Source organism: Onychomys torridus, chromosome 17 (assembly GCF_903995425.1).
Source record: "Onychomys torridus chromosome 17, mOncTor1.1, whole genome shotgun sequence".
Taxonomy (NCBI): Eukaryota; Metazoa; Chordata; class Mammalia; order Rodentia; family Cricetidae; genus Onychomys; species Onychomys torridus.
Genome location: NC_050459.1, coordinates 20,478,752 through 20,503,946, shown reverse-complemented (window position 1 = coordinate 20,503,946; position 25,195 = coordinate 20,478,752). Strand labels below are relative to the sequence as shown.

At 43.8% G+C, this 25,195-nt stretch overlaps 1 protein-coding gene and 1 pseudogene across 1 annotated transcript in view; one reads left to right on the top strand and one right to left on the bottom strand.

Moving 5' to 3' along the window:
* The window catches only part of Kcnu1 (potassium calcium-activated channel subfamily U member 1), a 72,343-nt gene that overhangs the window by 7,151 nt on the left and 39,997 nt on the right, over positions 1–25,195 (bottom strand). Inside the window, exons 19-24 of the mRNA XM_036166917.1 lie at positions 20,208–20,313; positions 18,110–18,209; positions 13,327–13,551; positions 9,905–10,091; positions 8,733–8,810; positions 7,322–7,461 (exon numbers count right to left, since the gene is read on the bottom strand). Coding sequence (XP_036022810.1) covers positions 7,322–7,461; positions 8,733–8,810; positions 9,905–10,091; positions 13,327–13,551; positions 18,110–18,209; positions 20,208–20,313 — 836 coding nt within the window. The remainder of the gene's footprint in view (positions 1–7,321; positions 7,462–8,732; positions 8,811–9,904; positions 10,092–13,326; positions 13,552–18,109; positions 18,210–20,207; positions 20,314–25,195) is intronic.
* Positions 2,956–3,780, top strand: LOC118597605 (annotated as a pseudogene).

Genomic DNA, 25,195 nt, shown 5'->3' with positions numbered 1-25,195 from the left:
GCAGTCTGTGTGCTGGGCAGTTTCTCACTTTCCTGACCCAGATGATATAATCTGGGTCAGCTGCTTTAGCGGGCGATGTCTCCCAAGTGTGTTGGAGACACAGGAAGCAACTGACAGCCACTGGTGTTGATATAGGTAGAGGAACTTCCTCTGTACTTTCCAGGGCTCTTTCTGGAGGGAGGGACAGTACTGTATCATGTACACTCTTGGGCCTTCAGAGTCCTTGGGCTCCACAGCAGTGGACAAGCACATGGCTTCAGAATTTGATCCACCTGCCGACATCATGCCAATAACGATGAGAAGTCCAGGGTAATTCTCAGTTGGTGAGATCTGTTTCCAGCCTTAACTGTAGGGCTATTTTCCTAGTGTAATACTTTATAGCCAAGAGAGGACTCAGCATTAGCCAAGAGGCTACAGGAAGAAAATGAAGATATAATTACTGAAACATAAACTACACCTAAGAACACTGTGGGAGCCCACAAAAGCTTCTTAGTGAGATCTGAGCTTGCTTTACACAGCAGGGCTGCATTAGGGGATGGCTGGACCACGTGCTTGGTCACCAGGTGTCTGAGATGGTCTGCCCTTGGCTGTGCTGGGGGGCAGAGTTCTTTTGCTCCACCCCTTGACATTCCTTTAAAAGCCCATTAGTAGCGACAGAAGGGGCCGGTGAGATTTGACTCAGGCCCTCCCAAGGCTATTCTATGTTTCTGTCTCTCTCCCTCTACATTTCTATCTACATATTCCTCGTTTCTCCCTACTCAAGAGTACGTTGGGGATAAAAAGAGGAAGCAGGTCTCCCTCAGAACACTAACAGCCCCAAATCAACAAAATGTCAGCAACCAATATAAACATTTCTCAATATTAATGGCCTCAATCCCCAGTCAAAAGATACGGGTTAGTTGAATGAATTAAGGAAAAAATCCATCATTTTGTTGTCTACAGGAACCTCATCTTATCTTCATGAATAGGCATCACCTTAGAGTGGAAAGATGGGAAAAAAAGTTTTCCAAGAACAGGACCAGAAAATGAGCAAGCATCATTATCCCTGCATCTGACAAAATAGAATTCAAATCAAAACCAATCCAAAGAAATAAAGGACACTTTATCCCAGTCAAGGGACAAAATTAATGAAGAAGGCATTATAATCCTAAATATATATGCACCAAACTCTGGCATACCCAATTTCATAAAAAGTGGACTATTGGATTTCAAGACACAAATTAATCCCAACTCAGAAGTAGTCAATACCCTAGTAGTAGTAGTAGTAGATTTCAGTACCCTACATTCTCCCATAGATAAGTCATCTGGACAACAAATAAAAGGAAACATCAGAATTCAATTATACAATATATCAAATGGGCCTAACAGTTACATAGTATTCTACTGAAACACCAAAGAATATACAATCTGCTCGGTACTCCATGGAAGCTCCTCTAAAATAGACCACAACTGGGACACAAAAAACTCAATAAATACATAAAGACTGAAATAATTCCATGTATTCTATGTGACAACAATACAATAAATGTTAATATCAACAGCAAACAAATCTCTAGTAACTACACAAACTCATAGAGATTAAACAATTCATTACTGAAGAATGGATCAAAGAAGAAACTAGAAAGGCACAAAGCTACACAGAGAAACCCTGTCTCGAAAAACCAAAAAATAAAAAATAAAATAAAATTTTTAAAAAAAGTAGTTCTAAGAGTGAAATTTATAATTCTAAGTACATGTCTTAGGGTTTTTATTGCTGTGAAGAGATACCATGGCCACAGCAGCTCATAAGGAAAACATTTGAGGGGCTCACTTACAGTTTCAGAGGTTCAGTCAATTATCAACATGGTGGGGAGCATGGCACACAGACAGGGCACTGGAGAAATAGCTGAGAGTCCTACATCTTGCCGGAAACTGGACACTGGGTGGTGTCCTGAACATAGGAGACCTCAAAGCCCACGCCCACAGTGTCACACTTCCTCCAACAAAGCCACACTTCCTAAGAGTGCCACCCCCTATGAAATTATGGGGGACAATTACATTCAAGCTACCACAGTACAATTAAAAATAAAAATGAATACAAATAAATCATTTGATGATGCAACTCAAGAATATGGAAAAACAAGAACAAAACAAACCAAATCCAGTAGATGGGAAAAAAATAATAAAAATCAGAGCAGCTATTAATGAAACAGAAATAAACAATACAAAGAATCAATTAATCCAAAAGCTACGGTTTTTTTTGTTTGTTTGTTTGTTTGTTTCCCTGAGACAGGGTTTCTCTGTGTAGCTTTGGAGCCTGTCCTGAACTACCTCTGTAGACCAGGCTGGCCTCGAACTCACAGAGATCCACCTGGCTCTGCCTCCTGAGTGCTGGGATTATAGGCGTGCACCACTACCGCCGGCTGCAAAAACTCCTTTTTAGAAGGCAAACAAGATTGACAGAACATTAGCCTGAAGAGAGAGAGAGAGAGAGAGAGAGAGAGAGAGAGAGAGAGAGAGAGTTAAAAACCTGAAACCTGTAACAGTAAGAAGACCGAAATAGTAATAAAAAGGCTTCCAACTGAAAAAGTCCAGGACCAGATGGATTCACAGGAGGATTCTACCAAACCTTCAAAGGAGAGCTACAACTAGTACTTCTTAAATTATTAAAAAGAAGAGAAGAGGAAGAAAGCACCCCTACATCCCTTCTATGAAGACAGTATCACTCTAACACCCTAACACCAAAACAGGTACACACACACACACACACAAAAAAAAAAAAAAAAAAAAAAAACCAGGAAAAATACAGGCCAATATCCCTGCTGAACACAATGCAAAAATTCTCAATAAAATACTTTAAAAAACTGAATACAGAGCCACTGGAGAAGCGGGCTGAGAGGAGGGCTTGGAGTCTGGGCATGCGACGTCCGGGTAGATACAGCTGAGCTAGGTGGGGCAGCCAGTAACAAGTTCAAGATGCCAGGGCGTCCCAGTACAAGTTCAGGTTCCACTGGCTACACATCCTTCAGTGGTGTGGAGTCCGCTCTCTCCTCCTTAAAAACTTCCAAGCATGCCTCAGCTCTGGTATGGACACAGTTCCTAGTGGTGCCTTGGACCTTGTGGAGACTCTCAGGCTGAAGTGAGTAGTGAATGCAGTATGGACAGGGCCGTGGCTGAGTGTGCTAATATGGATCAAGAACTAAGCCATTACGTTAAGGCTGTCCAGTCTACGATAAATCATGTCAAAGAAGAACGTCCAGAAAAAGTGCCAGATTTAAAATTACTAGTGGAGAAGAAATTTTTGGCTTTACAGGATAAGAATTCTGGTGCGGACTTTAAGGACAATGAAAAGTGTGTGCAGTATAAGCAGCAGCTGAGGGAACGGAAGAAGCAATATGGTATGCATCAGACAGACGGAATTGACGAAGGTATGATTGTGACCCAGAGCCAGACCAATTTCATCTGCCCCATAACACAGCTGGAAATGAAGGAGCCAGTGAAAAATAAAATGGGTGGCCACGCCTACGAAGAGGAAGCCATTGTCCGCATGACTGAATCCAAGCACAAGAAGGAGGAGGAGGAGGAGGAGGAGGAGGAGGAGGAGGAGGAGGAGGAGGAGGAGAAGAAGAAGAAGAAGAAGAAGAAGAAGAAGAAGAAGAAGAAGAAGAAGAAGAAGAAGGCCTGTTGCCCCCAAATTGGCTGTAGTCACACAGACATGAGAATGTCGGATCTCATTCCAGATGAAGCCCTGAGAAGGGCAATCAAGAGCCACAACAAGAAGGGAAACGTCACTCGGAGTAGGAACCAGCCCCTGGCCACAGGGATGTCAGCAGCCTACCTACCTCCACCCCAGCCACCTGACAGCAAGGTTTGGGGTAACACTTGATGGCTAACTGTAATTGAAAGCATTCTTCAAGTGACAAAATAGAAACATAAGTACATTATATTCTTTGTTTTCAAGTGCTACGAAATTTTAAATAAAACTTTGATAATACTCAAAACAAAACAAAACAAAACAAAAAACTGAGTAGAGGCATAGAAAGATCATCCACCACAATTGAGCTGGCTTTGTCCCAGAGATGCAGAAATGGTTCAACACACCCAAGTCAATAAATATAATAAATCATTTTTCTGCAGAAAATTCAACACGCCTTCATGACAAAAAGTGTCCTGGGGAATGGGACTGGAGGAAACTTACCTAAACTTAATCAAGGATCTATATAACAAACACAGGCAACATTATCCTGAATGGAGGAAAAACAAAGCAATACCATTACAATCAACAACAAGACGGGACAGTCCAGTATCCAGACTCCTTTTCAGTACACAAGCTAGAGAAATAAGACAAAAAAAATAAATAAATAAAAATAAAGAAAATAAAGGGATACGAATGGAGACAAATGTCAAATTATCCCTATTTGCAGATAACAGGATAGTATACAAAAGGTATTCCAAAAATTCCACCACAGGCTGGAGAGACAGCTCAGCAGTTGAGAACAATGGCTGTTCTTGCAGATGACCCAGGTTCAATTGCCAGCACCCACATGGTGGCTCACACTCATCTGTTACTCCAGTCCCAAGAAATCCAACCCCTCTTGTGCCTTCTGAGGGATTGCACTTACACACACACACACACACACACACACACACACACACACACACACACTCTCACTGAAAAATAAATAAAACTTTAAAAGAGATTTAATAGCTGGAAGAGAAGGCACCAGGTGGGTGTTTCATGGTTTGAGATCCAAACTCACCTCCTTAGCATAAAGATGTGTTCTGCATTGATACTCCATTGCTGCCCACGCCCTCATCCATTTAACCAAGACAGTCCTAAGTTAAACATGTAGTACTAAGGGATCTTAGGGGTTAGTTGATGGCCAGTGTTGCTTTTGACCCCATGTGCTGGACACTTCTATGGGACACACTTTTGTGGCCTTGTCTCTTTGCCATAGACTTCACCATGGGCTTTAGAATATTTAGTCTTAGGTTTTATGTAGCTTATTTTGCCCCCAGGAAGATGTCAGCCTCTTCCACTGACTGAAACCCATTAGTACCATAAATAAAGGCATGTTGGGAGAATATGGCACTCAGACTACCCAAGACTAAGCTCAAATTCACATGGAGAATGATGGATGATGGGAGGCTTCATGTGAACTACAGTGCCAACATCTGGTTCAAGACTATATAAAAATATGCTTCTTATGATGGCTCATGTTATATGTTAATTTTTTTATTTCTATTATTCCAACTCTTCTCCATCTACCCTGCCAGCTATGGTTACAATATATTCATTAAAAAGCATGTGCAGGACACTTAGTTCACAGTGCAGCAATGTTAAGTGGTGGGACATTTATGCCTCTTTAGATTAAGAGTTCAGAACCCCAAGAACAGGTCAGTCTATCATAGTTTGACTAACCACAAGAATGGACTATTGACTAAATGGATGTTTGGTCCCTCACCCCTTTGTCTCTTTTTTAATAGTGAAAACCACAGTAAGAAGCCCCTTCACTATACATAAGCAGATGCCAACCTGTGCCCTTGGAGTTCTGAACCTCCAGAACTATGAGTCAACTACAGTCTATTGTTTATAAACTGCCCAGTCTCACGTACTTGCTATAACGATATAAAGATGCATGGAGACAGTCCTCTTCTGACAACTCTTAATAGAATTTTTGGCTTTTTTCTGGCGTGTGTGGCCCAGTAGACAGTCTAAAGTCTAAAGTCTCAGCTTTAGACTATCGGCAGTCTAGGAGAATCTGAAGAGAATGGAGAGCTACATCCAATCTACAATGTCTCTTTCAGAGTGGTCAAGTTCATCATCAGTCAACTTCTGCCCCATATGCTGGTGTTGACTGTTAAAAAGTTCATTGACACATTGGCAGTCAGTTACATAATGCTAAGGAGAGTCTCCTCAGAAAAGCAGCCTGACTTGATTCCTTTCCACGAAAACATCTCTGGCTTGGCTAGGGGTTAATGTTGCTTACCCTTCAGGAACTTGATGACCTGTCAGCTCAGTTAGCAGTGTCTAGTACCAAGGTAGAGCTATTTGTCTGAGAGCTCACTGGGGTTTATGTGATGCTCCCTGTGGCTGAGGGGAGCGGAGCCATGTTAGTCCCTGAGTACTAAAGAGCACTGAGTCATGAAGAGACTGTACACGGGCCAGCATGCTCTCCTAATGTACAGCCTGAGGCAATCACGCAGTTCAGAAATGATGCCTGCTCTACATGGAATTACAGAAAGTGTAACTGACCAAACCCCTCAGAGCCTCATGCATTTAGACTTGCATAGTGCTATTTGGCCTTTTGGCAACCTTCTCTGGAAAAACCCCTAGTGGGAGGGGTCTGTGAAGCGGCGCATTGTGCGATCTCCTTCCAGGAGTTCCTGGTCATTCACAAATGGCCGCACACAGATTCTCTGGGGCTTAGACAAGTTCAAGTTCCTCAGATGCGCTGGGCAAGCTCATACCTCACCCCTGCCTGGCACACTCTTCTGAGCGGCTCTGAGCGGCATCCATTCTCCTCCAGACAATGACTGGCAAGCATCCCCTCAGAATTCACTCCCCCAGTCATAAATGGAACCCCTGCCCCCAAGCCCCATATTGTCCTCTCCCCTGGCCTTGCCCTTGTGATCCATGTTCAAGTCGGTCTCTGCTGTATCCTGCACAGTGCCCAGCCCAGCGTAGGTGTTCGCTATTTCAGAATGGATTCTACTGGGAATCCTTTGATGGATGCCAAGGATCTACTTACGGCTAAAGAACTACTGGACCATCACCGGGCACTTCAAATGGATCCCAAGAGAGGAGCAATGCAGAGAGAGATTTGGCAAACCTCATGCTCCTACCCAAGGCCAACCCTTTCCCCTTGGAAGTCCTGGGTCCCCTTATGGTGATTTCTACATGAACTCTTGGGGTGACCTGCTGAGCTCTGACACTTTGTCTGCCCAGATGAACTCCAAGATCCATGTTTCGTACCCATCCTCCCAGCCATCTGGGACCCCCGAGCCAAGACTGCAAGACTGTAACCTGGAAAATTTGAAAAGATGGAATAACGCCTGGGAAGTTGCCATTTTGGAAAATTAAGAAGAGGTTAGAGCCAAGTGGTGGTGGCACAAGCATTTAATCCCAGCACTCGGGAGGCAGAGGCAGGCAGATCTCTGCGAGTTCAAGGCCAGCCTGGTCTACAGTGTGAGCTCCAGGACAGGGACCAAAACTACACAGAGAAACCCTGTCTCGAAAAAGCCAAAAGAAAAACAGAAAAAAACAAAGAGGTTAGAACTGCGAGCAGTGGCCTCTCCCTGAGGGGCTTGCTCGAGGGGATTCTGACTCAGCTGCACCTACTGTGGCCAGAAGAGAATCCAAGAAGTTGCCTGAGAAGACAGTGCCCGTGGAGAAGGAGGTGCTGAGATGCAGGCTGGTCCCTTTGAGGGTCCCGTCCAGTCCTCCGATCTGCTCAATAAAGTGGATGTTGGAGGGATTCTCTGTAAGACAAGATGAAAAGGCAAGGCCAGCACACACGGGAGAATGAGAGACGGCTGCCTGCAGTCCTCAGCTCAGTCCTCTCTGGCCCAGCTCTACGGCGGAGAGTGCCTCAGCGACTTTCCTTTGTGTCATTCTGTGGTGGCTCAATCAGGAAGTGTCGGCCACACAAGTGGGAAGAGCCTAGAATTTATGTTTAAGGAAAAAAATGGCGCCATGGGGCTGGAGAGATGGCTCAGCAGTCATCAGCACTGGCTGTTCTTCCAGAGGACCTGGGTTCAATTCCCAGCAACCACATGGTGGCTCACAACTGTCTGGAATTCCAGTTCCAGGCGATCCCACACTCCCTTTGGGCCTCTGTGAACACCAGACACACATGTGATACACAGACATGCAGACAAAACACCCATACCCATAAATTAAAATAGTAACAATAATAGAACAAGGAGAAGCTGGGCATGGTGGTTCATGCTTCTGTCCCAGTGCTGGGGCTATAGAGGCATTACTAGCTCATTTGGTGAGTTCCAGGCCAATGAGAGACCCTGTCTCAAAAAACAAAGTGGGGTCTAGAGAGATGGCCAGTGGGTAAAAAGACACCTGCTGCCAACCTTGATGACCCGAGTTTGATCCCTGGGACCCATGTGGTGAAAGGAGAGAACCACCTGCCCCGTGGTGTCCTCTAACCTATCCATACACACACCATAAGACTTTGAATTCTGCTGGGTCATTTAAACCAGAGGCCTCCACAGGTTGCATATGCTATACCAAAGCCAGACCCAAGGCTCCCAAGTTAGCCTGACCCTTTTCCAGCAAAGAAGAGCAAAGACTGAGGGTCCGGCAGGTGACTTGTTAGTTAATGTGACAGTGGGTGTCTGTCTCCAGAAGGTCTTTGGCTGAACAAAGCCTGTGGTCCCTGCTGAGTGGTAGAACATACCTCATCACCTCCCCACCACCTGAATTTACCATTCCTTCTACTTATATACTTAATTGTTATATCCTGGGAGTCAGAGATGGTTCAAGAGAAGAAACAAGATCTGCATTAAGTTCGCAGCCATCTAAGCAAGTAGACTGACAGGTGCTGGTTCAGTTGCTTGGAACAGACTTCAGTGGACGATGTCTCCATTTGGGTAGAAGCCCAGTGGGCATCCAGATAGCACCAAAAGGTTTCTGGGCCCCATTCTGGTTCCCTGGTCCTCTGACTGTGGATTCTAGAAAGAACTTGAGGCACCATAAAAATCTCTCCCTGGAATATTCCGCTTCTAAGGCAACTTACTCAGTTCAGTGAGAATGGGGATCTGCTGGTATCTTCTTTTCCATTCATGTTTACTAAAGGTGGGCACAGCCTTGGCCTCTGCAGACAACCAAAAGAGGGTAATTACGAGCAAGTAAAAACCTTGCAAACCTTGGCTGGATACAGAGTAACACTATGTAACCCAGTGCTTAACTCAGCAAAGTTACTTTCTGGTCCAAAGCCCAAATTTGTCTCTGTATTTAGAAGGTTAGGCTGGCTTCCTATGTGAGTTTATCAGAATGTCAAGATGCCGAAGATTTCCTGACCCTATAAAAGGCTCAGCAGACATGAGGGGCAAGCTTCCTCAATCTCAGTACTGTTGACCTTTAGTGTGGGGCTGCCGTGTGCACTGAAAGCTATTTAACAAACAGCATGTGTGACCTAACCAAGAGATGGCAGCATCTCTCCAGTTATGACAACCCACACTGTCACCACTGACCTGGGGAAATCCAAAGCCTGTCCACCATCAACTGGTGCATTATGGGCCAACCTCCAGCCCTGATATAGAAATTAATACATCACAGGAAATAGGCATCTTTTTGCTGAATTAATAAAAGGTGGAAAATCACTAGCTATTAAAAAAAAATCAAAACATTTGGCACTCAGGAAGCAGAGGTAGGTAGATCACTGTGAGTTCAAGGCCAGTGTGGGTCTATAAAGTGCATTCCAGGACACAGTGAGACCCTGTCTCAAATAAATAAATAAATAAATAAAAATAAAAAATTTTAAATCTTTCTATCCTATAAAGAAAATTAAAGTTTTAAAACAATATCTGAATAACATCCTTAAGAGTAAATGAGAATTAATATCTCTTGTCATAATACAGTAGTTGCTATGCTTTCCAATATTAGATTAACAGCAAAAATAATGCCTCTTACATTCCGGTGCTTTTTTCCTTGAAATAGGAAGCCAGCATATATGAATTCTACATTGAAGACGGATATGGGTTTTCATATGACTTAGGATTCCAGACGAGATAACTGGGTTACTCTTACCATAATATTGTCAGAGTCAGAAAATCTGCGACTTCTGTCCCAACCCTCCTCCTCCTCCTCCTCCTCCTCCTCCTCCTCAACTCAAGGATTTGTGAAGGGATTGATTATCTTTCCTTACCCCACCCTCCCTAGGCTCTTCCCCTCGGGAGTCGTTCTGACCTGGCTCTGAAGGCCTCTGGGTAGGGCCGCTGACCCGCAGGGATTGGATGTTGAGGGTGGCCATGATGGTCTCGGTGTCCACCAGAATCTGGCTGCTCAGCGGCTTGGATGGGGCGGCTAAGACAGCACACATGGAGCACTGCTCTATGTTGACGGCGTGCAGATCTCCAGTGTAGAGTGCGGATCCCTAAGGAGGGAATCCCACATTGTGAAGGGCTGTCAGAAGGGCAGCTGGGAGGTCACGGTTGATGGCAGCCATCTTTGTGGGTGATGCAGTGTTTCAGCTAACACCTCCCCACCGGCTTGTCTTTAAAACTTAGATTCCAGATGTCTGATACAATGTCCTGATCAACAGTTAACATCTTACTAGGCACTGACGTCACAGACCCCTCTCAGAGGATGAGACAAAGGGGGATGATGGGGAGCAAAAATCCATTTTGACAACCCAAATAGGAGAAAAGAAAACAAAGGCGACCACAGTGATGAAAAAGTCAACGAGAGGAGGGAGGCATCGTGGAGCTGAAGGTCAATTCTACACCTCTCACCCACGTGTACTCTCCAAATAGCTAGGAATGGAGCCCCACCTTTAGGAAGCTTGGGGTCTGTCTTAGCCTTTCTATTGCTGGGATAAAACACCATAACCAAAAGCAACTTGGGGAGGAGAGGGTTGATTTGGCTAAACTTAGACATCACATTTCACCATAGAAGGAAGTCAACGTAGGAACTCAAGCAGGGCAGGAACCCAGAGGCAGGAACTGAAGCAGAGGCCATGGAGGAGTGCTGCTTACTAGCTTACTCCTCAAGGCTGTGCAACCTGCTTTGTAACAGCCCCAGGGCCACCAGCCCAGTAGTGGCACCACCCACGGTGGCTTGGGCCTTCCCATATCAATTATCCATCAAGAAAATGTACCACAGGCCAAACTGGTGGGGGCATTTTCTCAATTGAGGTTCCCTCTTCCCAAATGACTCTGGCTTATGTAAACCATTACCTGTCTTTCTTGTTCATCCCCACAATCTCATATTAGTATTAATATCAGAACATAAAACATAAATAATTTTTAAAGTCTCAGTCTTTAAAAATTCAGTCTCTTTAAAACATCCATGGTTTCTATCAATGTTCAAAGCCTCTTCAAAATGCATAAAGTCTTTCTAAACCATCCCAAGTCTCTTAACCATGGGATGCTAAAATATAAAAAATAAGTTAAATATTCTCTTACTCCAAGAAGAGTCAGGACATAGAATCAGATCAAAGTAAAATGAAGTCCAACAGTATACGGCCTTCTAGGATTCAATCACAATCTTCCAGGCTCTGAAAAGACACAGCTCACCTCATGTCTCAGGCCAGCTCCACTCCATAGCTGACGCTGTACTTGGTCTTCCCAGGTCATGGGATTCCCACTCCGGGATCTCCTGCTGCAACTGGGCTCCACTGTCACCAACAGCCTCTCACAGGCTCTCTCCAGGGACTCCACCCCTGCTACATGGTGTGAAGCCTCATCTTTCTCTCTGACTCCTCTAATCCTGAGACTTCTGCTTTCAACCGAGGCTGCACCTTTACCAACAGCCTCTGCCGGCTTCCCACAATGTCAGGTCTCAGCCGCTCTCCGTGACTCCTTGATGCCTCCAAATTAGTGCCATGAAGGGGACTCTTACACATTACCAAGTTCAGCTGCCAGCATAAAGTACAGCCTTGGCCTCCTCAGGACCACAGCTTCCATGTACTGAGCCTGAGGAAATCCTCCCAGATTTATGATGCTCAATGATGCTGGTCTTTTCTTAATCACCTCCAGCAAACTAGCGTCCACTGTTGTAATGAAGCCAGTACTTCAGAACCACAGATTCTTAAAGCTCAAGATATGGAACCTCACTGCCAGTCTTCGATGGCCTCTCCAACTCCCTCAGAAACCCCATAAGCCTCCACTGTCTGCACTGCTCTCAGCATTATCGTCAAAGGTCAAAGTTCATTAACTCCACACTCAATGGCTGCTCCAGTCCAAAGTTCCAAGGTCCTTCCACAATCCTATCCAAAACCCCGTCAGGTCTGCACAGCAGTACCCCATGAAAGGGCCTAACGTGAATCACTCCTGACACTAGCTAAGGCTGGAGAGTTCTAGGCACTTTCTCTCCTGTTGTTTAGAGTGAAGCAGGGGGTGAGGGGCAGGGGACTTTATGGTGGCTTTTTAAGACAGCAAATCCAATTTGCTTTTTACAAAATCAATACTTGGCCAGGTGGTGGTGGTACACGCCTTTATTCCCAGCACTCGGGAGACAGAGGCAGGCAGATCTCTGTGAGTTTGAGGCCAGCCTGGTCTACAGAGTGAGTTCTAGGGCAGGCTCCTGTCTCAAAAAACAAAAAACCCAAACCAAAAACTAAAACTAAAATCACAAAAAAAGAAAATCTACTCCTTATACACTGCCAGGATTATTTCATAAAAATTCAAATGCTCTGGTGCATTTCAGAGTGCATATAATGGGCTTTTCATCCAGGAAAATAGCTTGGAGTAGAAACCTATGGAAGTTAAATGTAAATAGAATGTCAACTAGAAGGCTGCACACTCACACTGTTTTCTGTCTTAGCCCATTCTCCTGCTTCTGTAACAGAATGCCACAGACTGGGTAATTTATGAAGAAAAGAAATTCATGTCCCATAATTCTGTAGTCCAGGAAATTCAAGAGTGAAGGGCCACATCTTATGAGGGGCCTTCCTGCTGCATCTTAGTGGGGGCACTGGGGACCACCCAGCAAGAGTGCACACACAGGACAGAGCATGAGGCCAACTTCCCCTTTCACAGGAACCCACTCCGAGTAGCTAGCCCCGTTAACACATTCAGGGGAGCAGAGTACTCATGCCTGATCACTTCCTTTAGGTCCCAGATCTCAGCACAGTCACAGTGGAACAATGGCATTCCAACCACAGGTCACTTTCAACAGAGCAGACGCTCAGTATCCTGCCTGTGAGGGCCCACGTGTGGCTGTGTGTTCATGTAAGATGTGACCAGAAATGACGAGAAAGTCAGAGCTCAAAGGCCCAGCCAGCACCAGCTGAGGTTTAACCAGAAAGGGAGAAACAGACTGGCAAACATGGAAAAAAATTCTCATTTGCACACAGCCCATAAACGCGCTGGTCTGAACACAAACTCAGGAGCCACAATGTCTGGATTTCAATCCTACTCTTTCCACTCAGCTGTTCTGTGACCTTGGACAAGCTACCTACTTGGAAACCTACTGTTCCCACCCCTCAGGTTCAGCATTTTTATATCCTACCCCAGATGATTATTTAGAGGATTAAATGAAGTAACAGGCAAGCTGTTTAGCTGCGTCTCTGTCACACAGTAGGTACCACTTAACTGCAAACTATAAATATCACTACTATTATTACAGATACTAGTACTGTTATCATCATTATCCTTGTGCATGCTTACAGGCATAATGTAAATCTGGGGAAAGTTCCGGAGAAATCGCCATTCTCTGTGGAAGTATTCCAGAGGCCCGATAAATACAATGTCCTTCAGCTCCTGCCGGGTGAAGTTGCTGGCTCTCAGGGGCATCACAAAGTTCCGAAGCCCCACCAGGGCTGAGTGGGCATCTCCAAACACGCACGCTACAATGTGGTCCCGAAACTCATGTTTCGACTTGTCAGTTCGTTTCTATGGATACACGTGCCAGACTTAGGTCAATTTTATGAACAGGTAGGAGTTCTGTGATGAGTCCTCCCTCTTCCCCCTCCTGACTCTCTAGATGTCTCCAGAGTAGTATTTTTATAGGCCAATAAAACCTTTCAACTGCTTATACAAAAATGGAACTTATATATAACTGGTACAGTTATGGTATCTATTCTATATATACATATACATGAAGGAAGTACACACACACATGTGAGGGTATATGTGTATACTTCTTACTCTTCTGTTTTTTAACTTTCTTTCAGTCTGGACTGAATCAACTAAACTTCAGGTCAGTATCATTATTCAGAATATAAAAATGTGTCAAATGGAAATTCTTAAATTGTGTTTTTAGCTTTGCCAATACTATATGGTATGATTAAATAAAAAGCTGAAATTTATCTCTTCAAGTGGGCCCTGAATATTACATCAGGTTTCACACCATGTTCTAGTATTCAATGGGCTCTCTTACAGTTGTTGGGATCAGTGAAATTGCCTTCTTATGTATCAAGAATGGCTGATTATTGGCAGGTTCATACAATTATATCTAATAAACTGAAATGATCTGATAAATTCTTTATCAAGTTGACGAAATTCATAGTGAAGTTAAAACCACTCACTGCTCCTCTGAGGATCAGAGTTGGGTTCCCAGCCACTTTGGGTGGCTCACAACTGCCTGTAACTCCAGATCCAGGGCATCTGATGCCCTCTTCTGGCCTCCATGGGTAGACACACACACACACACACACACACACACACACACAATCTTATTTTAAAGCTCCATTTGATACCAAAGATTTAATATAGTTCATGCTATTATCATCAGGAAAGTTCAATATATCTCCACAATGGAAACTAAACAGCACATAAGAGACACATTAGATTAGGATTTTGCCACATTCATAGAGAGACATAAAAGCAACAGATATTAAAAACATGGAGTGATTTCCTTCAGAGAACTGCAGTGGGAGTGACAGAGAGCTTAGCTTGGTGATGAGATGCCAGAAGACTCAATTTTGTGCTCTGACTCTCTCTTAGCTGTGTAAAACAACTGTTTTTAGCTTTTATGGTCTTCAATTTCTTTTTTTTTTTTTTTTTTTCAGAGCTGAGGACTGAACCCAGGGCCTTGCGCTTGCTAGGCAAATGCTCTACCACTGAGCTAAATCCCCAACCCCAATTTCTTTGTTTAAATGTACAAAACAGTCAATCTTTCACGTGGAAATTGACTAACCCTGAAGCTGCCGGTCCATACATGTCAACTTCCATTTTTATTGAGCTCCAAGATTGTGTTTTTGTTTGGAAGTGGTTTCTTGTTTTGTTTTTTGCTTACTTTAAAAAATTATAAATTTATTTTTATTATTTTGTGGGGGTGGGGTATATTGCCTCCATGTATGACTGTGCATTGTATGTGTGCCTTATGCCCATAGAGACCAGGAAAAGGGTATTGGATCCCCTGGAACTAGAGTTATGGACAGTTATGAGACATTATATGGGTGCTGGGAGTCAAACTTGGGTCCTTTGGAGGAGCAGCTAGTGTTCTTAACTACTGAACTGTTTTTCTATTCTCTCTCTCTCTCTCTCTCTCTCTCTCTCTCTCTCTCTCTCTCTCTCGTGTGTGTGTGTGTGTGTGTGTGTGTGTGTGTGTGTGTGTGTGTGTGTGTGTGTTGAGATAGGATCTCATGGTGTAGCCTTGGCTGTCCTAGAACTCATTATATAGACCAAGCTGGCCTCCAATTCACAGAGACCCACTGTGGTAATACTATATTTGTAAAATGTGATTTTATTTATATATTAGTAAAGTTGCCTTGGGGTCAGAGCAAGCCATAGCAGAAGCTGGGTGGTGGTGGTGCACGCCTTTAATCCCAGCACTTGGGAGGCAGAGCTAGGCAGATCTCTGTGTGTTCAAGGATACAGCCAGCAAGGTGACACACGCCTTTAATCTCAATATCAACCATAGAAGACCTAGAGATCTGTACAGACAGGCAGTGACGAGGAGGTCATGTGGCTGGGTTTACAACCAATAAGAAAGCAGAACAGAAAGTCTATAAAAAGAAAAAAACACACAGAAGTAGCTCTCTTGTGGAGAGGAAAGACAGCAGAAGCAATGAAGGGTAAGGTTTTCAGCTCTTGCTCTGACCTTGTGGCTTTTAACTCTGCAATTGGATCTGTGTTTCTTATTTAACGAGACTGTTACCTCTACAACCCACCTGCCTTTGTCTCCTAAGTGCTGGGGTTAAAGATGTGTACCACTACACCCCACCCAAAGCTTTGAGAATTGAAAAGGAAGATATTGAATGTTGGTAGAGACTGTTACATGTATTTAAATTTCACAAGCGTGATCTCTATAGCCTACACACATAAAAATTAGAGTACTTCAAATGGACATACATAATTGTAAGAAGTAACACCTGACACCTCATCCACTTCTTTGATGAAATCACTACGTACTGGGGAAGACTCTCTTTCTGTAGGGATTGCCTTCTGCGGGATAGAAAACTACTTTTCTGCAGAGCTGCTAGAGACTGATATGAATGTTAATTAAATTACTAAGTGGTCGTCTGTTTAATCTGATCAGTTTTAACTGGAATAATGAAGCCCCTAAGTCAATCTCATGTAACACGCTAAAGTCTAGTAGTTGCTTGGCTGAGATGAACTGAACAATTAGAAACAACATCCACAGCAGACTGCATCCATGAACACAGCTAGGGAATCCATTGTCTCCAACCAACTATGGCAAAACCTGTCTCGTAGTTAAGAGAGAACACCGAATGAGCGTGTCAACCTGACCCTTCTGCAAGCAGAACCAAGTTCAAAGGCTCTGAGTTTCTGAAATCTGGACTTTTCATTCCTGGGGACAAAAAATTCAAAACCCTAAGCATTATAAAAAGCAGAGCACCTACTAAACTCAACAAATGACTCAGCATTTGCTCTGAGCTACATACATTGAACAACTAGTATTTTAAGGGAAATACAAAGACTTGTTTGCATGCTTAACAAATGTAATCCGACAGAACCCCTCTCTCCACAGCCCTCCCTGTATCTCTTCAGTGTGTCGATCTGGGTCCAGCTTTTCTTTTCTTTTTTTTTATTTTATAATTTGATTTAATTTTACCTATCAGGCATGGATTCCCCTGTCCTCCCTCCTCCCGCCACCCCCTCCCCTTCCCATCCCCTCCAGGGCCAAGACTCCCCTGGGGATTCATTTAAACCTGGTGGATTCAGAACAGGCAGGTCCTGTCCCCTCCTTCCAGGCTGAGCAAAGTGTCCCTGTATAAGCCCAAGGTTCCAAACAGCCAGCTCATGCACTAAGGACAGGTCCTGGTCCCACAGCCTGGGTGCCTCCCAAACAGATCAAGCTATTCAATGTCTCACTTATCCAGAGGGCCTGATCCAGCTGGGGTCTCCACAGTTTTTGGTTCATAATTCATGTGCTTCCATTCGTTTGGCTATTTGTCCCTGTGCTTTTCCAATCTTGGTCTCAACAATTCTCGCTCATACAGTCCCTCCTCTTTCTCAGCCCATTGGATTCCTGGAGCTCCACCTGGGGCCTCCAGCTCTTCTTAAGACCTGCTTCCCACTGGAAAAGCTGAAAGCACATCTGGCCTCCTGTCATGGGTAGAATTGCGGGAATCGTTGTTTGGCGGCTGATCTATCTTCCAGCTGCTACGACAGCGCTGAGAAATGTGATTCTGATCACACGAGGGGTTGTGTTTTATAAATGTTTGGAACATATTCTGTCGGGCATTGAAACACAAAGGTGGGGTGCAGGAGGAATGGCATGTGCACTAAATGCTTTTGAAAAGCAGGAAAATATAGTTATTAAATTGTCATAGGTGGGGAAATTGCTGGAGAGCAGGAGGTGGAACAGAACTGTAGTGTCTACAAGGCTGGGTCGACAGACAGTGTTTTTAGTTAGTGTGTTATATAAGTACAGGAAAGTCAAATTTTGGCCAATAAATTAGGGACATTTTTAAAAATTTTAAAACAAAAGAATGTAGAGTTCTTGGTAAATATGTTTATCTGACATCTTTCGACTTGTTAGGTTCCAGGAAAGCATTGTTGAAAATAATGATTTCAAAGTCGGGCATTGGTGGCGCACGCCTTTATTCCCAGCACTCGGGAGGCAGAGGCAGGCGGATCTCTGTGAGTTCAAGGCCAGCCTGGGCTACCAAGTGAGTTCCAGGAAAGGCGCAAAGATATACAGAGAAACCCTGTCTCGAAAAACCGAAAAAAAAAGAAAAGAATGATTTCAGATAAACTGTTCACGGAAGGACCTCATGGGGGAAGTCACCTGTGTTTCAAATCCCAGCACATTGCCCACAGTCTTTGTTATGAGCCACATGGCTCATGGCCTTCGATGTGGTGTGCGCGTGCGTATGTATGTATGGATGTATGTATGTATGTATGTATGTGTGTGTGTTTGTGTCTAATGTATCTTTCGTTCCAAACTCATGGTTTCCAGAAGAACTTCCTGTGACTCACAGGTCAGTCTTCACGCCTCAAACCATTTCTGTTACCTGAGCTTTGAGGTGTGGTCACCTACCAGAACCACCTTGTCCAAAGGCGTTGATCTGCACCAGTGAAACATGCCACTGCTGTCCAGCTGGTCAGAGTCCTCCGTTGTGTCGCTTACCATCATGCCCCTGAGCAGAGAGAATGGAGAGTTAGTCAGAGAAAGTTCAGAGAACTAGTCTATCACTAAGGGCAGAGCCGGATTTCATTGGCCAGGGTCAGTCACGTGGCTCCTGCTGACACTTAAGGTTGCTGGGGAGTACTGATGTATTTCCAATGAGATACAAGTTCATCACCAAACAACAGAACCCTTCAAGTACAGAAGCCAACATTTCCATTTCTGCCAGAGGCCTTGAAGACCTTTGTCTTGTGTTTTACGGACGAAAGGTGATAGCTAGCAAACTATAAAGCCTGTACTTAAGGCTTACTTGAGGGCACTCATACTCAGAATACCCAGCTCTCCTTTCCTCCCATATATGGACTGGTGGACACAGCAAGTTAGGTCCAAAGATATGTGAGGAACCAGGTCTGAGGTAGAGAGAGGCCCCTGTGGTAATCTGCACTGCTGGAACCACAAGCAAGGCTGACTTCAGTGCCCAAAGAGGAGAGCAGAGCGTGGCAGGCCATGAATACAGCACCGGGAACGGGGAGGCTGGACGGGGCGTCTGAGACGACAGGTCAGTAAAGCTACCAGGATCATGGGAAGAGCACGACAGTGTCTGGATATAGTCACAGAGACAACTCAGGAGGCAGGGAGAAGAATGGACTCGGCAAGCAGTGGACATTAGAACAGAAAAGGGTACAGGATCTAACTAAGACACATGTATATTTTAATTCTTTTGAGAAACTTTCATACTATTTTATATAAAGGTTATACTAGCAAAGTACCTGTATAGTTAATGTCATTCAATCATTTAAAAATCTGTCATGTTGGTCATATTATATAATGTCATCATAATAGTTTATGTTCCATTGATAACAAATTTACCTTTAGGTGTTCACAATTCTCAATCCTTAAGGATCTCTCTAGATTATTATTCTTACTAAATTGAAATGTTGCCTACATATTACAGAGCTGTTTTCATTAAAATTAGGAATGATAAATATTTTAGATTGACTTGTTTTTTTAGAATCAACTAGACAAATCTTTCTCCACCTTGCTTTCTGGTTAGTACATTTTTTTCTTTGTTCTTGAGACAGGGTCTCCTCACGTAGTCAGGTTGGCCTCACACTCACTGTATAAGCAAGGATGACCTTGAACTCCCAATCTTCCCCAGTCACTGGACAAGTGACTGCGATCATGTCCAGTTTTATGTGATGCCAGAAAGAAACTAAGCCCAGGGTTTTGTGTATGCTAGAGCAATCTACCAACTCGGCCATGTTTTCATCCCCAGGTAGTCATTTTAATACACCAAAGAACTGGAGAGAAAGGAGCCGAGGAGGGAGACGTCTTTGGTCCCATTTTGCAGATTTAAAAACTTAAGCAATTTCAGCTGGGCATAGTGGCACACACCTTAACCACAGCCCTGGAGAGGCAGAGGCAGGTGGATCTCTAGAGTTCAAGGCCAGCCTGGTCTACAGCGAGAGTTCCAGGACAACCAGAGCTACGTAGTGAGACCTCATCTCAAAAAACAAACAAACAAACAAACAACGATAAACAAAACAAAACAAACCTTAGGCAATCTCATTATCAATTTGTTACAAGTATGGGGGTGGATTAATAACAAAAAAGCTACTTGGGGCTAGCTGAAAATGAGTCCTTTCACTTACAGAGTTCCTAAAAGAAAATTGGGTGCACAAAATTATTAGTGGCTCAGAGATCTGAGCGGCGGTAGGAAAAAGTGTGTGATATGGGGCCAAAGTAGGGATGAATATATTTTGTAAACAGCGATTCCACTGGTCTATAGAGGTGCCAAAAAAGCAAATGTTTTAATCTAGGTCAACTTTGTTGTTGTTTTTCCAAGACAGGGTTTCTCTGTGTAGTTTTGGGAGCCTGGCCTTGAACTGACAGAGATCTGCCTGGCTCTGCCCCCGAGTGCTGGGATTAAAGGTGTGCACCGCCAACACCTGGCTTAAGTCAAATTTTTAATGCTGAGTGACATAAGATGTCGCCATTCTGTGATTCTTACCTGTTCTTAAGGCTTGCGATGGAGAGTGAGCTCTCCTGTTCTCTTGCGGAATCCTGACTTTCTGAGATGCAGGAGGTGCTGCTTTTCACCACCACCATGGCTGGCCCTGCGTGTGCACAGAAACCTCAGTGAGTGGCATGTCATCTCTCACCTCCTTACCAGGGTCTTTTCAACCATTTCCACTGAGTCATTTCCAGGCACCTGCCTAGGAAGAATCTGGAGACCTTAGCTATTGCCAGTCTGAAAAGATGGATTATAGAAAAGTCTTTGGTTTCCGTCTATACCAGTGGTTCTCAACCTGCGACCCTTTAATACGGTTCCTCATGTTGTGGTGACCCCCAACTATAACATTATTTTTGCTGCTACTTCGTAACTGTAATTTTGCTGCTGTCATGCATCATAAATATCTAATATGCAGGATATCTGATATGCAACCCAAGAGGTCGCAACCCACAGATTGAGGACCACTGCCCTATAGATTCAAACTGCAGAGGCTGCAAATCCCCCTGGCATGTGAGAGTCAGTATCTCTGAGTTACTCCTGCGCCTTCTTGTGTCTTCCAAGGGGCGGAGGCTGGAGTTCCCTTAGGACCAGGAAAGCCCAACTACACAAACCCTGGCCTTCCTGCACATGCTGGACAGGCACCAATTCTTTGTTGTCAGGCATCACCGGTTTACATTTGATCTTCCCTTTGTGGGCACTTTTATTACTAATTTAGCCTTTTTTTTATTTTTTGGTTTTTCAAGACAGGGTTTCTCTGTGTAGTTTTGGTGCCTGTCCTGGATCTCGCTCTATAGACCAGGCTGGCCTCAAACTCACTGAGATCCGCCTGCCTCTGTGCTCGCCTTGACTCTCGCTCCGAGTGCTGGGATTAAAGGCGTGCATCACCACCACCCAGCTAATTTAGACTTTTAAAAAAAATCTTGATCTTCCAAGGGTATGTCTCAAACTGCTTGGGAATTTCCACATATTGCAATAACATAAATACTAATAATTTTCTCTTCTGCAAAAATGAGAAGGAACACACCATGACTTTTAAGGATGTTCATGAGGATATATGCAAGAATATTTGAAATCAGTAGATTAAATGAACAATATTGAGATGCTGTGGGATGGGAAAAAGTGACACATGAGACATCACTTCTTCCTGTACACATATTCTGCTACTCAGTGATGCCAATCTCTTCCTGAAACTCAGTTCAAGTTTATCAATTTATGTCACTTATCTTTCTGTCCATCTGCCTTCCTATGATGATAGTGTACAAGTAATAATTTTCTCATATTTTAGGACAGAAATGGTAGAATGACTTCGTGCTCTCAAAGTAAATTGTTAATATAATGACACAGTTTACTAGGGTTTTCCAGTGGATACCTTAAGGAAGATTCCTATATAAACAATTGTTGTGGTTTCAATAAGAACCCCCAGAAATTCATAGATTTGAATGCTTGGTCACCAGGGAGTGGCACTCTTAGGAGATGTGGCCTTGTTGGATTAGGTGTGACTTTGTTGGAGGAAGTGTGTCACTGGGGGTGGGCTTTGAAGTTTCAGAAGCTCAAGCCATGCCCGGTGTCGCTCTCTCTTCCTGCTGCCTGACAATCCAGATGCTCTCAGCTCCTCTCCAGCACCTGTCTGCCTGTGTGCCACCATGCTTCCCACCATGATGATAATGGACTAACCCTCTGAACTGCAAGCAATCTCCAGTTAAATGTTTTCTTTTGTAAGAATTGCTGTGGTCATGGTGTCTCTTCACAGCAATGAAACTCTAAGACAATTAAACTTCAAAAAAAGAGAAATAGATCCGAGACCTGTGAAGACTGAAAGAAATTAAAGTCCTACCACTCATGGCCAACATTTTAGGATCTTTCTCTTTTTTCATTGAGAAATGGCTTTTTAAAGAGTTTCGAAAGAGAAAAATTGGGTTTCCTAAAATATATGCACAATGGTTGATATTGTCAACAGAATCTAGAATCACCTAAGAGACATACCTGTGAGGAATTATATAGACTAGGCTAATTGAGAAGGGAAGACCCACCGTAACTATGGGTGGCCACAATCTATGGGCTGGGGTTGTGGACTGACTGAAAAGAGAAAGCAAGGTGAATGTGAGGATCCATCACCTCCGTTTCCTCACTACAAACATGTCGCTAGCTGCCTCACCAGTTGGTCCCTCAGCCAAGACTTCCCCACCATGATGAACCCTTGAATGGTGACCCCAAATAAGCCCACCCTTCCTTCCTTCCTTCCTTCCTTCCTTCCTCCCTTCCTCCCTTCCTCCCGTCCATGTTTCCGTTGCTTTTGTTACAGCAGTAAGTTACTAACAGGGAAAACTGGTACCAAAAACTTGATTCGTTGGTGGGATAAATCTTATTATGTGTGTTTGAGGCCTTTGGAATGGGTTTTTGGAAAGAATGTGGAAGTTTTTTAACTTCAGGCTAGAAAAGCCCTTGAATACTGCAATTATAGCTTAATGGGAACTTCTGGTGGGAGACTAGAAGACAAGAATGCAGAGAAATACAGACAGTGAAGCCTGGCTCATGTTTTGGAAGGAACGGGGCTCTATGAGGGATTAGAACAAGGGTCACTCGTGATATTCTGGTGAATAATCCAGCTGCATCCTCTGCCTGTGTCCTGAAAACTTGGGATAAGTTGAATTTAAAGCAACGGACTAATTTGTTTGGTAGGAGAAATGTCAAGAGAATTGAGTATTCAGGCCATGAAATAGTTAGTGCTCATTGCTCTCACGTAGGTCTACAATAAGCAAGAATAGAAAAGAATGTTATTATAGATGAGCGTTTTGCCAAGGAAAAGAGCTCCAGAAAGTTTAACGTTGCAGCCAGGGCATGTGCCCGAAAGGCTCTAACTGTTAAGAGAGAAACCTTCTGCTCTGCACTCAGACAGTAGGAAAGCTCAAAGATAAGACCCTCAACAAAGGCTCCAGTGCAGAATGCTAATTCATTTCAAAGACCAGAGGGTCTAAACCGAGAAGGCCACCAGGGGACGCCCTGATCCTCGAAAACAACTAGGAAAGGGTTTCCCTGGGTCAGCATACAGAAGCTGTAAAAACTGTGGTCCTGCATATGGTACTGGTTTTGTAGGCAGGAAAGATGCAAGGCTGAGGTGGTCATGGAGTCTTGCACTGTGGCTGCAGAGAGCCACGGAGGCCAGCCAATGTGTAGCAGGCTCAGAGTCCCTGCAAGCATGCTCCTGTCAGGATTGCTTGGGACTCTCACATGGAGACCTCTCTGACTCCTGTTACATGTTCTTTGAGTTTTGCTGTTGATGTTAAGTGCTCATAAATTATTTTGTGTAGGTATTTGTCTGTCCTTTCATCTACTGGCCAGCTGGTAAATATAGTCATGATAATTTTTAAACATAATTGCTTTATGTGTTGTTTTGTATCCTAAGACAGATCTAAATAACAAAGCTCACAGCCCTTTGATTTATAATCTTCTAAGAGTTATCAATCATTGCTGTTAACATATGCCTAATTTTAAGATATATGTATGTGTATTGGTAAACATGTATGCATAATAAACATTTTAAGATAAATTCTGACCACTAAAAACAAGTTTTGATTGCTAAATATGAGGGTTTTGTTTTTTTTTGTTTTTTTGTTTTGGTTTGGTTTTTCGAGACAGGGTTTCTCTGTGTAGCTTTGCTCCTTTCCTGGAACTCACTCTGTAGCCCAAGCTGGCCTCAAAATCACAGAGATCTGCCTGGCTCTGTCTCCCGAGTGCTGGGATTAAAGGCATGTGTCACCACTACTGCCTGGCCAAGGATTTTTTTTTCCCCCTAAGGTTTTTATCTATGTCAAGCTGAAATAAGATACAATACAAAAATTGGGGGAGGGGATGACGTTGGAGAAAAAGAGATCTGGAGGTTGAAGAGAGAACTCAGTGGTTAAGAGCTCATGCTGCTCTTCAGGGGATCTGAGTTTGGATTCCAGCACTCACATTAGATAGCTCACAACGACCTATAATTCCAGCTCCCAGGGGATGTGCCACTCTCTTCTGGCCTCCACGGGCCCCTGCACACACATGGCATATACTCATGCAGACACAGACCCAAGTATACAAATAAAAGTTCAAATACATCTAAAAGTATTAACTTGTTTAAAGATATACCAAGACTTCGCAAGGCTTACAGGTGAGCCTCGTCTGTTTTACTCCATCATGACTGGGTACCACCTCCTGTGGTCATGATGTGGGCCCTCCCACATCAATCAATAATTGAGACAGTGCCCCACAGACCAGCCTACAGGCCAATCCTATGGAGGCGTTTCTCAGCAGCCACGACTCCTCTCAGATGATTCTAGCTCGGGTCAAGTTGACAGAAAACTGGCCAGCACACGGTGTTTCCCTTCACATACAATTGTTTTGTGGAGAAAAAAGTGTCTCAAGAATTGTGTAGATTAAATAAATAGATAGATAGATAGATAGATAGATAAATAAATAAATAAGATATCAAAGTTTAATTTATAAAATGTATTTTTGCCAGGAAAGTCATATCTGGAATTGATCAACTTTGTTTTAAGATACTGGAATTTTCCGGGCGGCTGCGGCACACGCCTTTATTCCCAGCACTCGGGAGGCAGAGGCAGGCAGATTTCTGTGAGTTCAAGGCCAGCCTGGTCTACAGAGTGAGTTCCAGGACAGGCACAAAGTTACATAGAGAAACCCTGTCTCGGGGAAAAAAAGAAAAGAAAAAAAAAAAAAAAAGATACTGGAATTTTATCCAAAGACCATGAAATCACTAATGTCTTAAAGCAGAAGGGACAAACTGATCACGGATATTTAGGGTTAAGTTTTCTTTTCCTGCACTTAAGTGGAAAGAGTTGCTAGCGAGCCATTGGGTTCGACCAGACAAAAACCAGAGTTACTTTCACATCACCGAGTCAGAATAAACTCCCCACTGTCGACAAGGGGAGAATGCTCAAAGACCAGTCAGAAGGCAGTAACTTCATGGACAGACTAGCCATCAAATATGG